Below are 26,094 nucleotides of genomic sequence, written 5' to 3'. Positions count from 1 at the left end.
CCAGGCCACTCTACATTTTCCTTTCTCCTCTAAGTCCTTTGTTGGGCTTCTGTGCCCTGTCTAAGCACCTTTCAACAAATTCTCGGCTCCCAGCTGCTATTTCTGGCTTGGGTCCAAGGCCAAGCTGGGGTGGGGAAGTCCCTCTGGCTCCTTGCCAGAACCATATCCCAGCAGACCAACCCTGACCAATCACACGTGGGTCCTGACTTACAGAGCAGCTGTGCCTTTCACTCTAGCACCAGGACTGTGCTGGCACATACACGAATGAGGAACAGGCATATGACACACTGTGCTATCAACCCCTCCCCTCAGGGATAGGGGAGTGACTCTGGCTTTACCACAGGAGGAAGTTCCAAATTATTACAAACAAGCCTTTTGTTACTCTTATTGTCAGACTTGGGAAGAGAAACTGCACTTGAAATTTGCAGTACTAAACTTAAACTTTAAATGACACAAAGACTTCCCCTCTATCATGACATGCAGGTAAGAAGGATATGTAGAAGACAGCAATCCAGTGGTCTACAACATGGATCAAGGTGTTTTATGTGTTCACAGAATACACACTAAGAAGCAGGGGTGAAGGTTTCAGTGGGCCTTTCCTGTAACTGAAAGCAAAAGTCTACTGGCAAATAGTAAATAAAGGATGAATCAATAGTATATTTAAAAAGTATCCACAGATAAAAATGGAGTTTCACTTAAATTAATCTCCTTTTAGCTCAAAAGTACACAATTTCTTACCAAGGCCCAATACTAATGTTGTCTAGCTAACAGTATAACTAAAAGAAACAAGAGTGTAGATTTTAAAGTCAGTCCTGCATTCAATATCTACTACTAGAGGATTTGAGGCAAGTTATTTAACTTCTTCAGGACTTCATTTTCTCATCTGTAAAAACCCCTACCTTTGAAAGTTCGATAATACATGTACATCACCAAGTTCAGTGCCAAAGACACAGTACAGAGTCAATGAATGAGAATTTTCTTCCTCTTAATTTAAGAGTTCTGCTCTATTAAAGTTTCAATTGAAACAACTTAAGCACCATGTCTGACTATAAAGAAGAGGCTGGAATAAGTGGTAAAGGTTTTGTCCCCACCCCATACTAGAGATTGAATCCAGGAACACTTCACCATTGAACTGTATCCTCAGCCCTTTTAAAAACAGTTTTTTGTTTTTTTTTTATTTTGAGACAGGTCTTGCTAAGCTGCCAAGGCTGGCTTCAAACTTGCAATCCTCTTGCATCAGTCTCCTGAGTAGCTGGATCACCGGTGAGCATCACCACACCCAGCAAGGCTTACTCATAATCATCTGGCCCAAGAACCATTTTAATTAGGAAAGCTCTTAACAGAATTCTGATTGCTCTTCAGGTGCAAAACTAAAGCTAAAATCAGCACCAAACACCAACTCTGCCAAAGAAGTTGCTGTCTTATACCTATTTGCAGCCAGTACCATCTGGTGAAGGGATAAAGAATACTCCTCAATGGAAACATATTAATTTTTTCCTGAGGTGTCACAAAAAAAAAAATCCCTGAACAATCATTTATGTAATACATACTCTCCTAGGTCAGGTCCCAAATCTTAGAACAGGTCTGAAACTAAATTTCACTTTCTGGGTGCTCAGAGTATACATATATTCTATTAAAAATGTGGGCCCAGAGAATAAAGTTAAACATGAGACTTACTGCTCAAAAACCGGTTTTTAACCCATCGGTTTTGCTTCCGGGCATATCTCTTAGTTACTTGTTTCAGAGCCTCAATACCTGAAAGATATGGTAGGTACAGAAACATTTAGGTAAGTATATCTTTCCCCACCAAAAGGCAGGCCCTCCCAGCCCAGCAGCAGAGAAAATCAGCACAAAGTTAGCTTTGAAGGATGATAATCTCAATTCTGAGCTGAAGGTAATTTGGGACTCTTCTAGCCTCAGCTCTTGCTCAGACCATACCAGCGGGGTATTCTGTCACCCAAGGATGTCCAAGACTAGTTAGATGGAGGAATTCACACCTTTCTTTAGAAGCTGGTTACTAGTCTCTGGTGTGCATTTTCCCTCAGTGATCAGGTACTCGTGAAATTCCTTGAAGCCAATTGATTGGAAGATACCATGTTGATAGTCCTGGCTGGGAACAGGAGAGCATCAGCAGATGAGCCATTGCCTCTGGAAGCTAGCAGGGGCCTTGGAGATGATCTAGTTGAGCCATTTCATTTCAGAGAGCCATTTCATTTCATTTCATAGGAAATTGAGATCCTGAATAGTTCCTGACACTGAAATTCTACCTTCCCCTCCCCACTATCTCCCAAATTACTTCCTTGTATAGTAACTCCTTTGAATGTCTGCAAGATGAGAAAATTGCAACTGTAACAAGTACACCAAACCTCCTTTCAAAAAAACTTGTCAATGCCAAGGACAAAGGCTAAGAAACAAGTAGATCCAAAACCAGTATTACATCTATGGTCTTTCAACCACAGACAAGGGATAGAGAGTAAATCAGAGTAATAGCTAAATCCTCACCAATTTTCTGAAATGCTCTTCTGATTATAGCGTCTGTGAAAATCTCTTAGTTCCTCCAAGAGCCCAGCAGTAAGCATGTCATCCACTCTCTTATCCAAGCGCTCATCTAGAACTTGAATCAAATTAGCCCATGAACCAGCAACACATTGCAGGTACCTACTGTACGCTTACATGATGAATGAACAAGCTGTTATGAAGAAGAAAATGTGTTCAAATGGAAGAAAGAATTCAGACTTCAAAGATTTTATAATAATTCATGTAATATTTACTCACACTTCAACAACTCCAAATAAAAATAAAATAGCCAGAATGAATCACATATCTTCTCATTATATAAACCCAAAGCATAAAATTATAGATATTATGAAGGATAAATATTATTGTATGAAATTTATATTCATTTTTTTTAGAAGCAGGCAGCTGAGGGTCCCCTGGTTTACCTTTATTAATTTTGGTCATTGTATTTGCTCATCTAACTTCATATTACTTTCCATTAAGAACCTCCCAGATGACTAGAGAATATCAACCTAAGTAAATAAACCAATCCCCAAAAACCAAAGGCTGAATGTTTTCTCTGACATGCAAATGCTAATTTCACAATAAGTGGAGTGGGGGGAAAATAAAAGTACTTTGGATTAGTAAAGGGAGATGAAGGGAAGGGGGGCAGAATGGAAATAGAAAAGACAATAGACTGAATCAGACATTACTATCCTATGTGCATATATGATTACATGACGAATGTAATTCTACAACATGTATAAGCAGAAAAATGAGAAGTCAAAATACAAAATATATTCCACTATCTATACATGATATAACTAATTAGAACAAATTTTTAAAATATTTTTTAAAAATTAAAAAAAAAAAAAAAAAAAGGAATCCCCCAGATGACACCCTGGATAAGAATGCAGAACTTTAATACAAAATCATCCTAGGTATATCTTGAACTGAGACAAATAAAGGAGTAAGGAATGAGAGGTCATAATCATTCAGATATGGTAGCCAATAACAGGTTTATTATGAATCAAATACTATTATTTTATGATGAATTATAGCACAGGCTTTTATTTACAAAAATGTCATTATTAAAAATTATCTTTTTCTATAAACTCAAAACTGAGAATAATTTAACAACAAATTTTCACCATTTCAGTTATGCTCTTCTAAATCTCTATCATTGCTAGTTCTTGGCTTGTAATAATAATAACCTTTCTTCTTCCCCCAAAATTTTCATTTATTGAGGACTTACCATGGCACATTCTGGGAACTTTGTATATACTTTACTTATATACTCACTTATTTTGCAGTGTTGGGGACCAAACAAGCACCCTACCACTGAGCCATGCCCTCCCCACAACTTTATATGTATTAATTCATACAATCCTCAATGGTGCTATAAGATATAAATATCTCCATTTTATAAGAGAACTGGGGCTCAGAAAGGTAAACCAACTTGTCTTAAAAACTCACATAGGTAGAAGGTAACAGAGCAAGAATCTGAAATGAGACAGTGTGCCTCATAGCCTGTGCTATTAATTACTATGTAACACTACCTATCCACATAATAATCTCATCTTCCGAGTCCTAGCTCATCAGCTACCTTTACAAATTGATCCCTGACTTCCCCTAGAAGAATGCTCATCATCCCTCCTCTGTGGTTCCACAGCACTCTTGAGTGTCTCTCTTATTTATCTCTGAAACCCAAGTACTATACAGAATATTTGGGTACACGACACTTTACTGATGCTTACTGAATGTTTGCTGGATGAATAAGTTACTACAATCACAGGGCATTATTATACTTTAGCAAGAAAAACACATCAGACAAGCTAACTATCATATTATCCATTTTTTTTAGGCCTACTACTTATAGAATAATTAGAATTCCAGTCTCCAGTCAACCCTGAGGTTAGACTTTCTTCCAGAGGAAGCTTCCTTCTTCTTTTTCTCCTTTGGAACTTCCCTGGTTGGCAGTTTATTTCCTCCTCCACCCATCCCCTCCTTTCTCACACTGGCATTTTATCCTAGTACCAATGCTGCCCTTTCCTGCCTTTGTAAACAGACAATTAGAAGAAGGGCATTGCATCTAAGTCAAAGAGTTCAATCCCAGCACACATTAATAATGATAATAAACTTAGTGGCTAACACTAGTTTAGTGCTTATTATGAGCCATTCGTAGTTCCAAGCATTTTATATACTATACAGTAACTTAGTTCTACCTCAGATAGTCTCTAGGACAAAGGGTTTTACCTGTTTGGTCAGCATAAAGCCAAAGGATGCAAGGGTTAGGAAACTTTAGAGGACCTCCAAGAGGACCACCACCTTCCTCTGCATGTTGCCGATGAAGAAACTCACTATGAGAGATTCCTGTTTCTTCAAACACTTGCAAGCTCCTAAAGTTGTTTCAAAGGAGATGAGGGAACCCATAAGAACAATTAGGAAATATTCATTCTCAAGTGAAACAAGGAGAAAACCTGTATATAATAGAAAGCCTCACTTTCATTTGCACTGCATAAGTCCCCCAAAACAAGGTCCAAAGTTACTCTATTCCTATAGCTATGTGGAAAGAATTCTAAAGAAAATTCTAGGTAAATGAGAAATAATACTATTTTTCTACACGTGCATTCTAAAATCAGTAAATAGGTTCAGAAACTATAGGTTTCTTCTACAAAAATAGAATGGGACTCACTTTCATGTGAGCAGTAAAAGAGCTTATTTGGGACAGTTTGAACAAGCTAACAAGCCTGGTCTCGCTGGAGTGCCTTTCCCACAGTATAAAAGTATGCTGTATATCCAGCTCATCAACTTTCTTCTTAAATATGTCTAAAATTAATGAGGAATGCTCCTGGCTAATCCAGTACTCTATTAGCACAAAGATCATTGAAGAAATCCACTTCAGTCTGGATCTACTATATTATGCAGCACAGGTAACTGAACTCCCAAATCTAGACTCCACCACTCTGGGTGATTGCAATTTATCAGCTTGAAAGTGATCCTTCCCTTCCTGACCCAATTCCACTTCCTGAAACCCAAACACAAGAGTAAAGACCCCTTGTCTTTCAGTATTAATGGTCAAAGAGGATCTATAAGAGAAAAAAAAAATGTAACAGAGGGCTGGAGAGGAGCTCAGTGGTAGAGCCCTTGTCTGGCATGCACAAGGCCCTGAGTTTAATCCCAGAACACATAAAAAAAAAGCAAAATGTAAAGAATACCACAATTATCTAGAGTTTAGACTATAAACTCAACCCTAAAGAAAAATAAAAAGTCCTTCAGACAAGTATAATGGAGCATGCCTATAATCCCAGCTACTTGGAGACTAAGGCAGAAGTACTGCAGATTCAAGTCCAGCCTGGGCAACTTAAACCATCTCAAAGGGTTAGGTGTGAAGCTAGCCCAGTGATAAAGCACTTTCTAGCATGTATGAGGGCTTGGGTTCAATCCTTATTACTGCCAAAAAAACAAACAAACAAAAAATCTGTCCTCCAATCCTCTCTAGAGGATAGACACTTATCTGGGCACAGTGGCACATACCTATAACTGGCAATCAGGAAGCTGAAGCAGGAAAATAGCAAGTCTGAGGCCAGCCTAGGCAACTCAGCAAAGCCCTATCTCAAAATAAAAAAATTAAAAGGGCTCAGGGTGTAAGTCAGTGGCCAAGCATCACTGGGGTTAATCCCTGGTACCACAAAAAAATAAAAACAAAAATAAACAAAGGAGAGATTCTGGAACTCTTCTTGGAAATTAGTAACCCCTAATATGGCACAACTCTCATTTCATTACTTGTTTACAGGCAGCAAATATAGAGAGGTGATAAGAAAGAAAAAACTGATTAGCCAAGGAGAGAATAATAAAAATCAAACTCATGTCATAAAAGAATAAAAAAAGAATATAAAAATGAATGTTTACCTTTGTGTTACTGAGTTTTATAAAAATTGAAAGATTTCTATTAAAATGCTTAAAATACAATGTTTGGATACTGCAAAGTATAAACTTGATTAATCTAGAACATGGCATTCTTATCAGGGTGATACTGCTTTCAAAGGGGTAAATAAAGCAAGAGCGGTGGCCCACACCTGTAATCCCAGCAGTTTGGGAGGCTGAGACAGGAGAATCGCGAATTCAAAGCCAGCCCCAGCAAAGCGAGGTTCTAAGCAACTCAGTGAGACCCTATCTCTAAATAAAATACAAAATAGGGCTGGGAATGTGGATCAATGGTTGAATGCCCCTGAGTTGAATCCCTGGTACCAATTTTAAAAGGCAGTGGGGGAGGTAAGTAAAACTTACAATGGTATGTGCCCCTCCAAAGGACAACCCTACCTGAAAAGACCTTATTATTTGTGCGTGTATGGTGTGGGGGTACTCGCAATTGAACCCAGGGATACTCTACCATCAAGGTATATCCCTAGTCCTTTTTAAAGTTGCCTTGGGATTGTAGGCATGCACCATCACACCCAGCTTCAAGACCTTATTTTTAGTGTAAAGTTTCTTTCAGGTGGGAGGGGAGGAGTTTACAATTAGGAAAAAAGTTCTAAAAAGGTTTCTGGGGGGCAGAATAATGAAAAAAGGATTAAAAAACACTGATCTAGAAAAATCATTTGAGTGGAAAACTTTATAACCCCCATCAACACCAAAACAATATCAATATAATATTTAATCTGTATAACTACCCAAATAGTATAGTAAGTCCTTCACTAGATGTTTCACTCTGTCAGATGTGGTAATCACTACCAACACTGCAGAAAAACAAAGCTAACAGATGAGGCTGCAATTCCAAATAACCTAAGAAAACATGACCTTATGAGTTCATTCACTACCTCTGTTCCCTGCAAAAGAAAGTCTCCATGTACAAAGGTGAGCTGAGCTATGAGACAGTTTATAAAATCCACCTCCCACTGGGAAAGCTGCTGAGGCAGAATTCAGCATTGCACAATCAATTATGAAACCCAAATCACAATGTAAATGGACTGCATGCCAGAAAAAATTTATATGAAAACTGTTATACAAGCAAAGATCAAATAGAAAATGAAGCAAGATTACAAAGGCCCTAGGGGGAAATGATACTGTACTATGCATTTAAAATGTAACAACAAAGCAGGGTGCAAGTATTTATTGAGGGAGTTGGGCTGAGGCAGGAACTCAGGGCCTCCTAAACTGCTGAGCTGGAACAACACATCAATCTCCCCTAACTGCTATTACCAAGCCTCTCTGTCACCTAGGCAAACTGAACATCTTACTACCCTTCAACTCTAAAAGAATTCCAGGGCAGCAGGCCCAGTCTTTCTTACCTGGCCACTTTGCGCTTGTCATGTGGGTGTAACTTGGCAGCCATTTCTGGGTCTACCTGGCTTAGGCGTTTGTGGAGTACATAACCATCCTCCTTTTCAAGCTCCACTTTTCGGTCAACCCTTTTCTCAGTGCCCATCTCTTGGGACTATTAAATGAAGGTTTAGAGTAAATTTAATCAACAATTCAATAAACATTGAGATAGCATATATGCCAGGCACTTTACTCAGTGTTAGGAATACAGAATAGAGATGAGTCAGATCTTACCATATGGTGAGAGAGATAGATCATAAACCCAAAATTCCAATAGCTATGGTAAGTGCTGTGAGACCACAGCAAACAAAGAGGAAGGAGGGCTTACTGTGTAGGGAAATACTCATCTACCCTTGCTTTCTTGGCATAAGCACAAACAGATACCAGAGCTACCACATCTATTTTAATATCCAGGAATCTAGCCCAAACAGCAGACTAGAATTGCCATCATATTACCATATGTAAAGTCTCACCCTACACAGTAGCATCTCCACAAGAAAGGTCAGTGTTAGACATCTCTCAGTCACAGATACTGTGCTGCCAGCCAGGAAATGCTGAATCAGACTAATGGACTGTTAACTTACATGGAGATGCTAATTAATCCACAGAAGAACATTTTTCCCACCCATAGTCCTTGCCCTTAGGTCAGCTTGAGGAGCAAACTTCCAATATAAAGGTAGCATTTGCTTCAGAATATTAAGTAGGAAAATTACAGTTGTTGAGTACAAGAAATAAGCAAGAGTCAACTTTCTTCCCACTAAAACTAGCTGAGGAACTCATTTCCTCAGTGAGTTACAAGTGAACTAAACATACCTTGGTATTAACAAGAACTTTCCAGAGCAGAGACTCAATGTAATAATTGGTTCCTCCCACGACAATAGGAATTTTGTCTCGAGCAAATATATCTTCAATGTGAACATTAAGAAAGACATCATGATATTTAATATTAAGAAGAGAATCCTGCCAGGTGCAGTGCACACCTGTAATTCTAGTTACTGGGAGGCTGAGGCAGAAGGATTGCAAGTTCAAGACCAGCCTTGGCAACTTAGCAAAGACCTGTCTCAAAACGAAAAATAAAAAGGACTGGGGATGTAGCTCAGTGGTTGAATATACCTGGGTTCAATCCCCAGTACTGTTTGAAAAAAAGAGAGAAGAGAGAGAAGTCTGACTCACTTGGTAAAGGGAGTATTAGCAAGAAAGCATATTTGTCTGCAGAGGTAGAAACCAAAATGAATTGATACCAGCCTGGAACATTTCCTGTAAGTTCAGAATAATTTCCAATTAGCTCTGGAGGTACTTGCATAAACCAGATACAAATGCATGATGGTAATTCCTTCCAGTTCTCTTTCCTTCCACTTTATAGTGGAACCTGCTCAGGAAGCCACCAAGGTGACATTCAGTGTGAGACTTCTGCCTTCTAAGAAAAAATATAACCTGGTTTCTGGTTTCTCTAAGCCATAGTTCTTAGCATGTTTTTACTATTATGTGATAGCAATGAACATTTTAGCCACTCGAGACCTCACCAGATAAACTGAAACAAATAAACAGACATCAACCTTCAGATTCCAGTTCTTGGGCAAGTTCTCAACATTGAACTTCAGGTTTCCCCTCTGTAAAGTCCTCATGAGTTCTTATGAACATATATAATAATATACGTATATAAAGCTGCTACAATGCCTGAAAAATAGTAAGCAGTCAAATTACATTAGTCATTATTGTTTTTATATCCCTGCTACTTTGGATTCTTTTAAAAATTTCTGTTGAACAGATAATTATCTGCTTTAACAGATTCTGAGAATTATTATTCTGAGAATAAATTATTCTGAAAATAATATAATAAAAAATAGACTTTTAGTATCCAGATAAGGAATCACGTACACATTGCTTCCCTTTTCTAGCCAATTGTGGGCACAGAAATAGATAATCTCTTTTTACAGAAGCCAACTAATCCTTAAAATGTTGGGGAGGCAAGGCACAGTAGCACACACCTAAAATCCCAGCAATTTGGGAGGATGAAGCAAAAGGACTGCAAGTTCAATACCAGCCTCAGCAACTTGGCAAGATCCTATCTCAAAAATAAAAAGGGCTGGGGGCATAGCTCAGTGGAAGAGGACACCTGGGTTCAATTTCTAGTAAAGGAAAAAAAGAGGGATGGGGAGAGGGAAAGAGAGGGGGAGGTGGGGGAAAGAGAGACAGAGACAGAGATAGACTGACAGGAAGACAGATATTGGGGTGAGCTGGGATGGAGTGGGAAGAAAGATTATCAATCAAGGATCACAAGGAAAAAAAAAACACTATTTATTTTATTTTTATTTTTTTGCAGTGCTGGAGATCAAGTCCAGGGCCTCACACATGTTAGGCAAGCACTCTACCATCAAGCTATACCCCAACCCTTTATTTTTCTAAAAAGAAAAACAAATTCTCTATTCTCCTTTTAAGTATAGGGAACATATAATTACAGAGTAAAGGCAGGGGCAGCAGTCCACACCTGTAATCCCAGCTACAAAAGGCTGAGGCAGGAGGATTAAAAGTTCAAGGCCAGCCTCAGCAACTTATTGAGACCATGTCTCAAAAAATAAAAAGAGCTGGTGATGTACCTCAATGGTAAAGCACCCCTGGGTTCAATCCCTAGTACTACTATTACTACTACTACTACTACTACTACTACTACTACTACTACTAACAACAACAACAAAAATAACGGAGTAAAATAAAACTTCAATTATATAATATATAAGGGAAAGGGAACAAAGAAAAGAAAGGGAGAAACTGATGAGACTCCAGAAGGGGAGAGAACAGAAAAGAAGGAAGGAGATGTAATTGAAAGTATTAGGTGGGAAAAGGGTTAACTTGTCTGCCTAAGTCATGAAACTACTGTAATTTGGACAAAACTCTTCTCTCAGGGCCTCGGAACATTCACCTGTCAAATTAAGAAGGCTGACTGAAGATAGAGGTAGAATACCTGCCTAGGACCTGTCTGGATCCCCAGCACATCAAAAAAAGAAGACTGACCGAATGGAATATTACTCAGCAATAAAAGAAAATAAAATCATGGCATTTGCAGGTAAATGAATGGAGCTGGAGAAGATAATGCTAAGTGAAGTTAACCAATCCCCAAAAAAACAAATGCCAAATGTTTTTTCTGGTATAAAGTGACTGACTCATAATAGGGTAGGGAGGGGGAACATGGGAGGAATAGATAAACTCTAGATAGGGCAGAGGGGTGGGAGGGGATGGGAGGGGGCAGGGGGTTAGCATGACGGTGAAAGGTGATGAACATCATTATCCAAAGTACATGTATGAAGACATGAATTGGTGTGAATTATATACAGAGATATGAAAAATTGTGCTCTGTATGTGTAATAAGAATTGTAATGGATTCCACTGTCATGTATTTAAAAAAGAAAGTCAATTAAAAAAAAAAAAAGACTGACTGAGCCAGAGGGTTGTAGGTTGGGGTAGCTTCCAGCTATTCGGGAGGCTGAGGCCAAGAGGATCACTTGAGCCCAAGAGTTGAGGCTAGTCTGGGCAACACAATGAGACCCTATCACAAACAAAACCAAAAGACTGACTTTTTTTAAGGTACTTTCAGTCTGATGTTCTGAATTGAGGCATTTACCAAAATTCATAAATCTAGCCTAAAAGTGATCTAATGAAGTCTTCACCTGTTGGTTCTAAGTCCTTTAAAAATCTTAATTAGCTCTTCATTTTGTATCAGTTCTTTCTGAAAAAACCAAACTGTCTTATAGCAAAAACTTACATTTGGTAATGTATTAATTTGTAACCAGCTTTCATGTACATCATCTCATCTGATATAATAGCCTTGTGAAGTAGGTAGAGCAGGAATTATTATCTGCATTCTAATCTCTGCCCATTTGATTGGCAAAAAAAAAAAAAAAAGCCTCATTATTTGATTTGCATGCCCCTGGTTAACAGCAAGGGTAAACCTTTTTCATGTTTATCACTATTTGTATTTCTTCCTTTGTGAATTATATATATATATATATATATATATATATATATATATATATATATGATGGGAATTAAAATATGTGTATTATAACCTTTTCTGTGTTACAATTATTTTCCCCTAGGTTTACAGTCTGTTCTTTTTTTCTTTTTTGTACCAGGGATTGAACCCATGGGCACTTTACTGCTGAGCCACATCCCCAGCCCTTTTTATTTTGAGACAAGATCTCACTAAGTTGCCTAGGACGTTGCTAAATTGCTAAGGCTGGCTTTGAATTTATAGTCCTCCTGCCTCAATCTCCCAAACTGCTGGGATTACAGGCATGCACCACCATGCCTGGCGTGATCTGTTTTTAAATTATGTTTGTAGTGAGCTATTTTCCTTCTTTTTGAACTATAAAATGTTCCATACATACAAAAGAATATATGTAACACATATAAATTATGAAGTCTAGTAATAAAACACTGACAAACCCAATGTAAGAAATGGAGTACTCCCAATTCCTTTGAAGTCTCCTATATATTCATTCCCATCCCAACCTCTACTTCTCTCAAAGGGAATCAACATTTTGAATTGCTCTGTTTTTTTAGTTTGTTTTTCATCATCCCTCACTTTTCTTATATTAGTACTGGTATGTATGTATTCCTGATATGTATGTATTGGTTAATTTGCTTATTTTGTAACCTTTATAGTATCATGCAATGACAGAAAGAGACATGTATCCTTCTGTGATTTCCACATTTATATTGTTTCTGAGATTCTTTCATGTTGATTGATACATGTAGCTGCAATTTATTAAATTTCACTCTTTTAAAGTACGTAGCTCATATGAGTGAGTAAAGTAAATTTTATACATTCTTCTATAAATGGGAATTTGGGTATTTATTGTTTTTGCTATTAAGTGCAATACTGATATAATAAAATTTACCAAATACCTTCTGATATACTTGTGTCAAGAGTTTTTCAAGGGCATACACCTATATGTCTGGTTGATATACATTCTCATTAATACAAAGGTTTAATTCACATATTTAAACTAGCTATTTTCTTTTTAATGTATCAACGAAGCCCTTCCCTTCTTTTAAATCATTTAACTACTCAAATCAATTGTATATATTCCCATTTGTTTCAAAGTTTCATCATAAATACCTACATTTAACTTGAAAATTTATCTGGAACTTATTATATCACATGTAAAGCACCACATGTAATGAGGACCTGACTTGTTTTGTGGTACTGGGGATTGAATTCAGGGGTGCCCTAGCACTGAACTATGTCCCAAGCCTTATTTATTTATCTATTTATTCATATATTTATGTATTTTCTGGTACTGGGGATTGAACCCAAGGTATCTTAACACTGAACTACATCTCCAACTCTTCCTTTTGAGACAAGGTCTGGCTAAGTTGCCCATACTAGCCTTGAACTTGCAATCCTCCTGCCTCAGCTTCCTGAATAGCTGGGATTACAGGTGTGAGCCTCCATGCCCAGCTAGGACATGACTTTATTTTTTTCCAAAACAATTAATTTCCAGGAACAATTATTAACTACCTCATTATTTCTTTATTGTTCTGAAATGACACCTTGATTGTAAGATAAATATATACATTCATTTGAATCTGCAAACGGATTTTCTATTCTGTGGCATAAATTTATCTAGTATTATATAAATTCCATGCTATTATAATTATTATGCTTTTCTAATATGATTTAATATCTGACAGTTCAAATGTTAAAAGCAGTCTTGTTTTAAAATATAGTCTCCTCATATTTTTTTTCAAAATTTTCTGTTTTATCCAGAACTATTTTTTTCCAGTCCTCCCCTACTCCATAATCCCTTTGAAATTTTAATTTTCACCTCATTATAATACAAAATTAATTTATAATTTTGTATCCCCACTTAAAGGGTATACAAAAACTAAAGCTCGTGGGAGTTAAGTAAACTTCACCCAATAAAGTTCAGGCAGTCAAAAGAGGTAGTTTTAGAACTAGAACATACATTTTCTGATTCCTAAATCAGTGTTCTTATCATTAAAACAATTTTTCTCAAATTTTAATGTACTAATTCTTATTAAGAGTTACCTGGACCTCTTTATAATGCAAATACTGATATAGTAGGTATAGAATAAAACCAAAGATTCTGCATTTCTAACCATTTCCAAATGGATGCTGATGGTACAGTCTAAGGATAAGACTCTGAGGAGCAATAGCACTTTATCTTTCAATCCATACAGATCTGTGACATTAACTACTGATAGTGAGGTCTTGGGTGTGCCTGCTTGGAAGAAACTGCCACCAAAAGAAAAGCTCTTTCTTGGCTTAGACTTCTTTGCACCCTCCAAGCCTAGTAGATGTTTTTCCTTAAGGATATCAGAGCAGTTGCTTTGTTCCTGAAGTCCACCACTGTGTAATTGGTCACAAGAGGATCCACGAAGCTGATCATATGGTGCTGGCAGATTCTCTGCTCTTGGGCAGAAACCTTGTTGGTGATGATATCTAGCCCTTCATAGACCTAAGGGAAAGAAAATTAATGTGAGAAAGTCATCTGCCTTCATAAAACGCACGTTTAATGGGTGGGAATGGTTATCTATTCCTCCCTCCAGATGAACAGCTGACTGACCCAAAGTACCAGGTCTACCCTGTATCTAAGAGCACAGTCATATCCACAAAGCCTAAGTCAATGAAAGAAGAAAACAGAGCATTAGTTTTCTTATCAAATAGTAGTTGTTAGCTCAGACTTAAAGATAAAAAGGATATGTAAATTAGTGACCAAGTAAGAACTGATTCTGCAAGATTGGAAAAAAAGGTTCTCCTTAGGTATAAGAGCGGAGATTTACTGAGAGGCTGACAGGAACCCAAGAACATAATATAAATTGTAATGTGTCTCCATAGGACTTAAGTATCCCATTTTTGAACATAAGTTTAAAAGACACTAAAATTTTCAACCATTTAAAAAAAAGAAAAAAGAGATTCTCTGCTGGGTGTGGTGGCACACGCCTGTAAGCCCAGCAACTTGGGAGGCTGAGGCAGTTGGAACATGAGTTCAAATCCAGCCTCAGCAACTTAGTGAGGCCCAAAGCAACTTAGTATGACACTATCACAAAATAAAATATAAAAGGGCTGGGAATATGACTCAAATATTAAGCACCCCTGGATTCAATCCCTGGTACAAAAAAAGAAATAGGTTTTCTAAGCCTAAACTTTATACATTTAAAAATGAGTGGGTTGCCAGGCATACTGGCTCATGGGAGGATCATCAAGTTCAAAGCTAGCCTCAGCAACTTAGCAAGGCCCTGAGCTAGGGATGTGGCTCAGGGGATAAGTGCCCCTGGGGGTTCAATCCTGGTACCAAAAGAAAAAGAAGGAGGGAAGGGAAGAAGAGGGAAGGGGAGGGAGAAAGAAGGAAGAGAGAAAGAAAGAAAACAGAATCGAGTAGGTTGTTTTATTTATTCTATTTACCACAAGCCTCCAGAAAGGTAACATTTTCATTGTTCATAATTCTAACTTCAGGATGCTCAGATATTTTTTGGATTTATTAAATGGCTCTAAAAAGTTTTTGGAATTTGTATAAGATTGGTTCCATTTTGTAGAGAAGTGGCCTATCTACAAAGATAAATAATAAAATATACACATATAGGGGCTAGAGTTGTAGCTCAGCAGTAGAGTGCTTGCCTAGCATGTATAAGGCATTGGATTCAATTCTCAGCAACACATATAAATAAGAAAATAAAAGTCAACCAACAACTAAAAAACATTTAAAATATATATATGTACATGTATATACTTTAAAGTCAGAACCCCTAAGACTACTGTACTCTTGTGGAAACATTGTGATCTATCCAAATTACTGCTTCAGGGGGTCAGCGCATACAGTCTAAATACTCAAAGGCAATATCCTGTCTGTAAGCTCTTGATCTGCCAATTCAACTAAAAAGTTCAAGTGTACTTTGTCTAAATGCAAGGTCTCTGATGGAGAACAGATCTGAAAATACTAGTTTGAAAACAGGAATGAATGCTTAGGGATTAAATGTTCTCTCTGTAATCACTGATTCTATGTGGAGCACTGAATGAACAAATAATAAGTTCCACAGAGCCCACAAAGATGTTAAAAGCATTTTTTATCTCACGTTTCCCTTTACTTACATGGGTGTCAAATAAGTGTAGTACAGTGTTATGGTTAGGAGGAAGAACCCTGGCGCCAGGCTGCCTCAGATCAATTTCTAGCTCTGCCATTTACTAGTTATTTGTTCCTGGAGTACTCAGTTACTAACATCTTTGAACCTCAATCCCTCATCAGTAAAATGGAGATAATAATATCTATATCATAGGATTGCTGTGAGGATTAAATAAATTAATTCATGTAAAATGCACTTAGTTTTTGCCTGGTACACTGTAAGTAATATGAGAGGGTCATTATATTAACTACCTGTATTACTATCACTCACTCCATTACTACTATCACAATAATAACAGGAGAAAGGGAGATACTTTTAGTGTCATTATTTAACACTATGAAGCCTGTGCACTCTTAGTTACTAAGGTTACTTAACCAGCCATGATATAAGCTATCTTCAAGGTAGTAAAACTGTGAAATAGTAAAATGGCACATAGAAAAACAAACAAAAGGTCTGGGGATGTGGCTTAAGCAGAAGCGCGCTCACCTGTCATGCGTGTGGCCCGGGTTCGATCCTCAGCACCACATACAAACAAAAAAGATGTTTTGTCCGCCGAAAACTAAAAAAATAAATATTAAAAAATTCTAAAAAGAAAAACAAACAAAAGGGCTGGGGTTGTGGCTCAGTGGTAGAGCACTCATCTGGCTTGTGCGAGGCCCTGGTTCGATCCTCAGCACCACATAAATAAATAGATAAATAGATAGATAGATAGATAGATAAATAAAATAAAGGCATTGTGTCCAACTACATCTAAAAAAATAAATATTAAAAAAAAAAGAAAAACAAACAAAAAACAACCAGTCCTAGAAGAAGTATCAGCTGACTTTTTCTCTCATTCAACCTATGCCTGATAATAGAACTGCATTCTTATATGAGAGAACTGCATTCTTACATGTGATGGACTCTTAAATCATAGGGTATTGTTTTCTGCCTATTTGAACAAGAAAGATGTCCTTCTGTCACTATAAAGTGTTGTAGGGTGTATTACACACCAGTGTCTTCCACTGTGCAAATTTAAAAAAAACAAAGGGGGAAAAGTTAATAATTGTGTTCTCCCTCTCTCTTCTCCCACAGTCGTTGGCTCTGCTGTGGCTCAGACTTCCACATGATACAATGTTAAAGAGCTTACACAGCAACAACTCGATTTTGCCAACAGAGGATTTCTAATGCTGGTAAGAATGTCACAGTTAAAAGGATTCTCATTTTTCATACTAAGATTAATGTTAAGGAAACATATAGTTACAAATGTTCAATTACCCATCTCTCCAAAATGGTAAACTAACTATAAACATCTATATAGCACATTCTACCAGAGACCCAAGATAACTAGCTAAACTATCATCTTGTGATCTGCCTTTAGGTATATTTTTTAAAGGCTCTTAAAATGTTGAGTCTAGCCAGGCATAGTGGAGCATGCCTTTCATCCCAGTGATATAAGAGGCTGAGGCAGGAGGATTACAAGTTCAAGGCCAGCCTAAGCAATTTAGCAAGACACTGTCTCAGCTAGATGTGGTGGCGCGCACCTGTAATCCCACCCTGTAATCAGGAGGCAGAAGGATTGCAAGTTCAAAGCCAGCCTCAACCTAGCAAGGCCCTGAGCAACTCAGCAAGACCCTGTTTCTAAATAAAATATTAAAAGGGCAGAGGATATGCTCAGTGGTTGAGTGCCCCTGGGTTCAATCCCCAGTTCCAAAAAAATTTTTAAAAAGACCCCATCTCAAAATAAAAAACTAAAAATGCTGAGGATGTACCTCAGTGGTAAAGTACCCCTGGGTTAAATCCCCAGCAAAAACAAAAAAAGACATTGAGTTTAAACATACACACACATACTAGTAATTCTAACAGAAGGCGATCCCAGAATTAGGCTTTTTTTGTTACTAATTGAAGTGGCCTGTTACACTGTTTAGAGTACACAGAAATGCCAACAAATAACAGGGGGAAAAAAGAGAGTACTAAGGATTTAAAGAAAGAAGAGTATAAGCTCTTTTTTTTTTTAATTTTTGATGAAATTTTATTTTTATTCCTTTATTTATATGTGGTGCTGAGAATTGAACCCAGTGCCTCACACATATAAGTCTTCTACCACCAAGCCACAACCCCAGCCCTTACTCTTAAAAGTTAAAAATTTTAAAACTGTAACTCATATAATAAAAAAAAACTTTATTACTAAAGTAAATTGCCATCATTAAGTGATGTTTAACTCTTTGTTCCCTCAACACCAGATTAAAAGGGATAGGACATAAAAATATGCGTAATACTGACGAGATATCTGATGATGAAGAATTATTGTTACCAGGCACAGTGATGAACACCTATAATACCAGCTACTTGGGAGGCTAAGGCAGAAGGATCACAAGTTCAAGGCCAGCCTCAGCAATTTGGCCAGACCCTTTCTCAAAGTAAGAAATTAACAGGGTTAAGGGGTATAACTCAGTTAAGAGTGCTTGTCTAACATAAGCAACATAATTAAATTAAAAGGAGCTACATTAAAAGACGTAGCGCAGTAACTCCCAGTAAAATAGCATACAGGGGGAAAAAAGGAAAGAAAAAGAATTATTATTAATTTTTAGGTATAATATGGTCCTATGGTTATATATATCCTTAACTTTAAAGGACTCATGCATGATGAGTGTAGAGCTCCCCAGAACTGCAAAATGTAAATAGAGTCCTTAACTTTTAGAGGTATATAGCATATTAAAGAATATATAAAGCCAAGCTCAGTGCACATGCCTATGACACCAGCTACTCATTCAGGGGCTGAGTCAGGAGAATCGCAATTTCAAGCGAGCCTATATAATTTAGCAAGATCCTGACTCAAAACAAAATTAAAAAGGCTGAGGATACAGCTCAGTGGTAGAACACTTCTTTAACATGTTTGAAGCCTTGGGTCTAATCCCCAATACCACTTTTTAAAAAATGGGAATGTATAAAAATGAAAATACAGTCATGGGCTGGAGCTGTAGCTCAGTGGCAGAACACTTGCCTAGCACGAGAGACACTGGGTTTGATCCTTAGCACTGCATAAAAATAAATAAATAAAATAAAAGCATGCTGTCCCTCTACAATAAAAAATAAAATAAAAATACAGTCACATACCACTTAAACTCTGAGAAATGTATTGTCAGGAGATTTCATCTTTGTGGAAATATCAGAGAATATACTTGCACAACTATGATGGCTATACTGTCACTGGGCAATATAATCTTGTGCCATTACTGTCAAAAACCTAAACATAATTATGTGACTAGGGATGTGCACTCCAAGAATGGGGAGAGGAAAGCAACTAAAACTGAATAAGATTAGCCAAATGTTCCTAATTACTGAAGCTAGGTGATGGCTATGTAGAAGTTCAACCTAATATTTGCTCTGTTTTTTTTTTTTTTTTAATGTGTTGGGAAATTTTCACAACAAAAAGTTTCTTTAAAAAGTCTTGACCCAAGGGCTGGGGCTGTAGCTCAGTGGTAGAGTGCTTGCCTAGCATGTGTGAGGCACTGGGTTCGATCCTCAGCACCACATAAAAGTGAATAAATAAAAGATATTATGTCCATCTACAATTTTAAAAAAGTCTTGAGCCAGGTGTGACGGCACATGCCTGTAATCCCAGCAGCTAAGGAGGCTGAGGCAGGAGGATCACAAGTTCAAAGTTAGCCTCAACAACTTAGAAGCCCTAAGCAACTTAGTGAAGCCCTAAGCAACTTAGGGAAACCCTGTCTCAAAATAAAATAAAAAACCAGCTGGGAATGTGGCTCAGTAGTTAAGCACCTTTGGATTTAATCCCCAGTACACCCCCCAAAAAAAATCTTAGATGTGTTCATCATGATGTCTATCTGATAAATTCAATGGGGTTGGGGGTATAGCTCAGTGGTAGAGTGCTTGTCTAAAATGAACGAAGCTTGGTTTAATCTCCAGCACCACAAGATATAAAAAGTGGGTGGGGAAGAAAAAAATAGAAATAACAAATGTTGACAAGAATGCAAAGAAATCAGAATCCTTGTATACTGATGCTGGGAATTTACAATGGTGCAGCTCTCAGAATGGGGTAGAAGCCTCCTGAGCTTCCAAGCTCTGGGCTAGCTCCCTATGGGCAGGCTCCAATGCTGGCTGGCTCTGCAGGTTGTAGCCGACGTCAATGCCCAGATGGCCTCTAGGCTGATCCTGCTGATCCTCCTGCTGTAGCTGCTGGCTGGAAATAAAGCCACCTCAAATCCAAACACCACCAGAACTCTAGGGATCCAGAGAGCATACAAGAAGAAAGGAAAAAGTATTTTGAAGGAAGATATCAACACATCATGAAGTCTCCTATCTGGCTAACAACCCATTTGACAACCAATTCAACAACCAAAGTAATAGCTAGTACCACTGATGAATCTACCACTTAGTCTTTCACTCAATAACACATTCAACCAACTACCCAGTTCCCACAGAACCTACTCGACCCACTACAGGGATTCTGCCCCAGGCCAAGCACACTCACTGTTCTGATTTGGACAGTCATTAAGCAGAACCCATACTGAGGGAAGCTTTGATAAATTCTCCCTTAAACTCTACCATGCCTTCTCAGAGATGATAAAGGCTGAAAACAACCCAGCCTTTTCCCCATCCAACATCATGAGCCTCCTTTCCCAGGTGCTCCTTGAGGCTGGGGACAGCATCAAGAGAAGCCTGGAGAGTATCCTCTCCTACAAGTAGTTCTCCTGTGTCCACCAGGCCCTGAAGGCCTTCATATCCAAAGGTATCACCTCAGCCTCTCAGTACTATAGCCCAGACCAGGCCATAGGAGATACCTCTGTGAACACCTCTCAGGGTCTGTATGGCAGCAGCTGGAGATTCCTCAACAAGGAAAGCAATGCCATCCCCCCTGGGTGGCTGAGAACACCAACCACAAGATCAGTCAGCTGCTAGGCGTCCGGCCTACAGACAACAGCCTTGTCCTTCTCAATGCTGCCTACATGAGAGCTAAGTAGAAGGAAAAACAAATAAACAAAAAAAGATCAAAAAGATAGAAGGAGTCCTTTCACTTAAAAACCTGTGATTAAAGTGCCCAGGAAGAGTAGCAAGAAGTATCCTGTGGTCCATTTCACTGACGTGAAATCAAAGGAGGCTCATGATGTTGAATGGGTTAGAAAGCAGCTCTCCCACAACCTGAGTTTTGTGATCCTGCTTCCCCAGAAGATGAAACACCACCTCCAAGAAAGAGAACAATCTCTCAGCCTCACTGTCTTCGAACTCATCATGAAGAAGAAGGAGTTATCTAAGTTCCTCCGACTTTCCTTAAGACCTTCATAAAAGTGAACAGCAGCTAGAACATGCTGTCAATCATGAAGAAAACTACAATCCTTTGACTTGACTTATGATCTTGACCAGTGCAAGCTGACAGAGGACTGAGATCTTCAGATGTCTGTGCTGGAGCTGACGAAGACAGGTATAGAGGCAGCTATGGTCTCTGTCATCTGTGCCCTATAACTGGCTGATCTTTGAGATTCAACATCCCTTCCTCTTCCTGCTGTAGGAATCAGCAACACAAGTTCCCTGTAGTTATGGAGCTGGTCCATGACCCCAGGGCTTAAGATCTGCAGGGGTCTAAGTTAAGGCAAGTCCTGCCACCCAACCCTTAGCTCTCCCAGTTACAGCTCTGCTACTTTCTTCCTGGACTTGCCCCCATCCACTTTCTACCTCAAGTATCCTCTCATCCACCTAAAGGGCTCCCACAGGGTCTGGCAAAGGGACCTGCACCCATCTGACCTTCCCCCTAGCTCTGTCATGTCCTCCAACCCTCCCACCCCCCCCACTTTTTTTTTTTTTTTTTTTTTTTTCAATTTTCTCTAGTTCAAATTCATCAGTCTACAAATAAAACCTAGGGGAGTAGGACATGATGGCACATGCCTATAATCCCAGAGACTCATGACGCTGAGACCAGAGGATTGCAATTGAGGCCAGCCTCAGCAACTTAGTGAGGTCCAAAACAACTTACTAAGACCCTGTGTAAAATAAACAATAATAAATAAAAAGGACCAGGCATGTAGCTCAGTAGTTAAGCACCCCTGCATTCAGTCCCTAGTACCAAAACAAAAAACAAAAAGCCTAGCAGACCACAAAAAATAAAATAGTGTAGACACTATGAAAAATATGGCAGTTCCTCAAAACACAAAAAATAAAATTACCATGACACAGAATATGGTAATTCTTTTGGCATAAACCCAAAAGAACTGAAAGCAGGATGTTGAACAGATATTTATACATCTCTCCCCCGATGTCCTGCCCTTCATGAGGATTGAACCCAGGATCTCGAGCTTGCTAGGGAAGCATTCTACCACAGAGCTACACTCCCCAACCCACACATCCATTTTTATAACAGCATATTCACAACAGCCAAAAGGTGGAAGTAATCCAAGTATCATCAACAGATAAATGGACAAAGAAAGTGTGCTATATATCCATATAATGGAATATTATTCAGCCTTAAAAAGGACAGGAAATTATGATGCATGCTACAACACAATTGAACCTCAAAGTCATTATTGCTATGTGAAATAAGCCAGTCACGAAAAGACAGTTAATATGAGGTACCAAGAATATGGTTCCACTTATATGAAGTACAGACGGTGGTCAAATTCATTGAGACAGAAAGTGATGGTTAGCTGGGCAAGGTGATGCAGGCTGTAATCACAGCAGCTTGGGAAACTGAGGTGGTGCAGGCTATAATCCCAGCAGTTTGGGAAGCTGAGGCAGGTAGATCGTGAGTTCAAAGCCAGCCTCAGCAATGGCAAGGCACTAAGCAACTCAGTGAGACCTGTCTTTAAATAAAATACAAAGAAGGGCTAGGGATGTGGCTCAGTAGTTCAGTGCCCCTGAGTTCAATCCCTGGTACCCTCCCCCCACCACCACCAAAAAAAAAAAAAAGAAAGTGATGGTTAGTGGGGACTTGAGGGAGGGAGAAATGGAGATTATTGTTTAACAGATACAGAATTTCAGTTTGGGAAGATGAAAAAATACTGGAGATGGAAGGTAGTAATGGTCATACATAGATGTGAATGTACTTGATGGTTAAAAAAAATGGTAAAAGTTTATGTATACATTTTTACCTTTTTGTGTGTGTGTGTGTGTGTGTGTGTGTGATGGGAATTGAACCCTGGGCCTTACACATGCTAAGCACACGCACTACCACCAAGCTACACTATACCTCCAACCCTATGTATATTTGATCACAATAAAAAAGAGTTGGATGAGGGCTGGGGATATGGCTCAAGTGGTAACGCACTCACCTGGCATGCGCAGGTCACTGGGTTCAATCCTCAGCACCACATAAAAATAAAACAAAGATTTTGTGTCCACCGAAAACTAAAAAAAATATATATTAAAAAATTCTCTCTCTCTCTCTCTTAAAAAAAAAAGAGTTGGATGATAGCTTTTAGGCACAAGGCAAAACCTGTGCATATTAACTATAAAATAAAATTTTCAAAATTACTGGGAGCTGATAATGCTCTATTTCTTAAAGTGGGTGTTCTTACACAGGTATTTTCTCTTTTTGATAATTATTGCACTATAGTTATAAATTATTCATTTTAATAGGTATACATTATTTATCAACTCAAATCATACTGCATAGTTAAAAATCAAAACACAGAAATATGATACATATTTATATCAAAGGTAAATATCTAAACAAAGCTAGAAACCATTTAATTTTGCAAATGTCACATTTGGTTCAGGTTTAGGTAATACTCATATTGTAAATATCATACTCATGCTTGGAATTTTATTACCTGCCTAGAATACTGTTCTACCCAGTCAGCCTAGTTTGCAGCTGAATGCCTCATATGTCCCCTTTTATACAACTTCAATCATAGTTTCAGTGTTCTGCCTGTGAAATAGCCTGGTGCTGGGAAAAGCTAAAATGATCTGTACTATTTTTCAAAGGCAGCATGCTACTGTTCCATATCCCCCTCTTCCAGAGGACATCTATGACTGTGTACACAGAAATGATTGTGAATAAACTGGGTGTGGTGGTGCACACCTATAATCCCAGTGACTCAGGAGGCTGAGGCAGAAGGAGTGCATGTTCAAAGGAGACCTTAAAAAAAAAAAAGGCAGCCTTAGCAATTGAGGGAGGCCTAAATAAATAAATAAATAAAAGAAATTACTGTGAATAAATGCTTCACTCAGCACAATATATTTTGATAATATTAAGGGACCTCTGGTTTCTTTCTGAGGCCTGACAGCTGAAATATTCTGAAAAATTAGTGGTTTAACTCACCTAGCCAACTATCTAACACAGTTGACTTATCTCAGCAAACATTTACTAAGAGTCTATGATGTGCAAGGTACTCCTTAGGATGCAAGGCATGAGCCAGGTGCGGTGGTACACGCATGTAATCCCAGCAGCTCAGAAGGCTAAGACAGGAGGATCACAAGTTCGAAGCCAGCCTCAGCAACAGCAAGGTGCTAAGCAACTCAAAGACCCTATTTCTCTCTCTTTTTTTTAATTTTTATTTATTTTTTTAGTCATAGATAACAGTAGAATGCATTTTGATATATAATACATACATGGAATGTATATACATCAATCATATTGCAAAGACCCTATTTCTAAATAAAATACAAAACAGGGCTAGGGATGTGGCTCGGTGGTTGAGTACCCCTGAGTTCAATTCCTGGTCCCCCCCCAAAAAAAAATATGTAAGGCATACAAAAAAGATTTAAAAAGAGCTCTCGTCTTCAAGGAATCCAAGCTGGCAAAAGACACAGATAACTGAAATAAAGGGAGGTGATATAAAAGTTTATAAGTGAGAGATCAAAGTTTGTGTAGTCTTCTCAAAATATCATAACCATTAAACATTTAATGTTCTAGGCATCAAACAGGGAAATAAACCCTGTGCTGAGAGTTTATTTCAAGACTCAAAAAATTGTGGGAAAAGAGCACAAGGCTGAAATAATGTTAACTCTCCAAATCAACAGAGCTCAAGCACCCAGAGGAGCTAACGAAGGCTAGAGAAACCTATAACAGAGACCAGGAAAACCAGCAGAAGCCAGGAGTGGTGGCTCTCAACTGGAAGTGATTTTATCTACCTACACACATTTGGTAATGTATGGAAACATTTTTGGTTTGGGTCCCACAATTGTGGGAGTGGGAGTACTACCAACATCTAACAGGTAAAGGTCAAGGATGCTGCTAAACATCCTACAATGTAACAACCCCCACCTCTTCAACAAAGAATTATCTGGGCCCAAAATGTCAATAGTCCTGAAACTGAGAAGTCCTGTCTAATGAAATTCCACTTGGAGAGACTCCCCATAATCTTTAGGTGTATAGCCAAAGACGTCACCTATTTAAAGCTCCAACCCTTTAAGGCTGCCATGCTATAAGGTGGCCCTAATGAGTATGCTAATCAGCAGTGTCTTGGACTCAGGGCAGAACCAGCAGTGATGCCTCAATAGCAGCTGTCCACAAGCAAGAAAAAAAAGACTGCCCCTAACTGGGTTCCTTTACTCCAAGTTATTTTCCCCTTTTTTACTTCATTTCCTCCCCATTCCAAATTAGATCCTAAAGTCCTTCAATCACTTTCTTATCTCTACAGATTACACCCCTTGAAAACCACATCCTTGGATTTATGGATCAATATAATCATCTACCTTCTCTGCTTGTTGCCCCCTATCATTCCATGGATATCTCACTCAATGAAATCAGTAATGAACCATGACTGCCAAATGTAACACTTGTCAACCAAGTTCTCAAAAACAAGTAATAGAAAAAAGATAACCTGATAACTTTGTCTTCATAAATCAATCTCCTGAGGCTTCAGTGGCACCATTCTCTGGAGGATTTCTTCTTATTTCACTAGACCTTCCTCAGTCTCTTCTACTGAAGCCAACCACTAATCTATTAGTAATGTCTGTCATGGCAACAATACTGAGAAATGGCAGTCTTTATGGCATCCACCTGCCATTTTTTATATAAACTTACTCTACAACCATTTTTGTGCTGATAACTAGGTTGTGGATGTGGATTTCAGGAGTTATCTCTTGTGATACCTAACCTAGATGTTGTTGTAATCAATGAAAGCTGTATAGTATGATGAAGAAGTTAACAGTAAAGACTCTGGAGCTGGACTGCCCAGATTTAGGTCCTGGCTC

The 26,094-nt window shown here is 38.4% G+C and overlaps 1 protein-coding gene across 4 annotated transcripts in view; it reads right to left on the bottom strand.

The window, feature by feature from the left end:
- Trit1 (tRNA isopentenyltransferase 1) overlaps window positions 1-26,094 on the bottom strand; it is a 49,707-nt gene that overhangs the window by 5,170 nt on the left and 18,443 nt on the right. For 3 of the 4 annotated variants that reach the window (XM_046469133.2, XM_058570861.1, XM_046469134.2), the window contains 7 exons: window positions 14,160-14,300; window positions 8,632-8,730; window positions 7,788-7,933; window positions 4,753-4,895; window positions 2,503-2,614; window positions 1,998-2,110; window positions 1,678-1,755 (listed from right to left, as the gene is read on the bottom strand). In XM_046469133.2, the coding sequence (XP_046325089.1) occupies window positions 1,678-1,755; window positions 1,998-2,110; window positions 2,503-2,614; window positions 4,753-4,895; window positions 7,788-7,933; window positions 8,632-8,730; window positions 14,160-14,300 (832 nt within the window). Of the gene's footprint in view, window positions 1-1,677; window positions 1,756-1,997; window positions 2,111-2,502; window positions 2,615-4,752; window positions 4,896-7,787; window positions 7,934-8,631; window positions 8,731-14,159; window positions 14,301-16,449; window positions 17,399-26,094 lie in introns of those variants that run through there. The other variant, XM_058570862.1, reaches the window with a different exon arrangement.

Source organism: Marmota monax, unplaced genomic scaffold (assembly GCF_021218885.2).
Source record: "Marmota monax isolate L192 unplaced genomic scaffold, Marmota_monax_Labrador192_F-V1.1 WCK01_AAM20220418_F8-fsc00008, whole genome shotgun sequence".
NCBI classification, from domain to species: Eukaryota; Metazoa; Chordata; class Mammalia; order Rodentia; family Sciuridae; genus Marmota; species Marmota monax.
The sequence above is the reverse complement of the archived record's forward strand: the minus strand, read 5'-3'. Positions and strand labels throughout refer to the sequence as shown.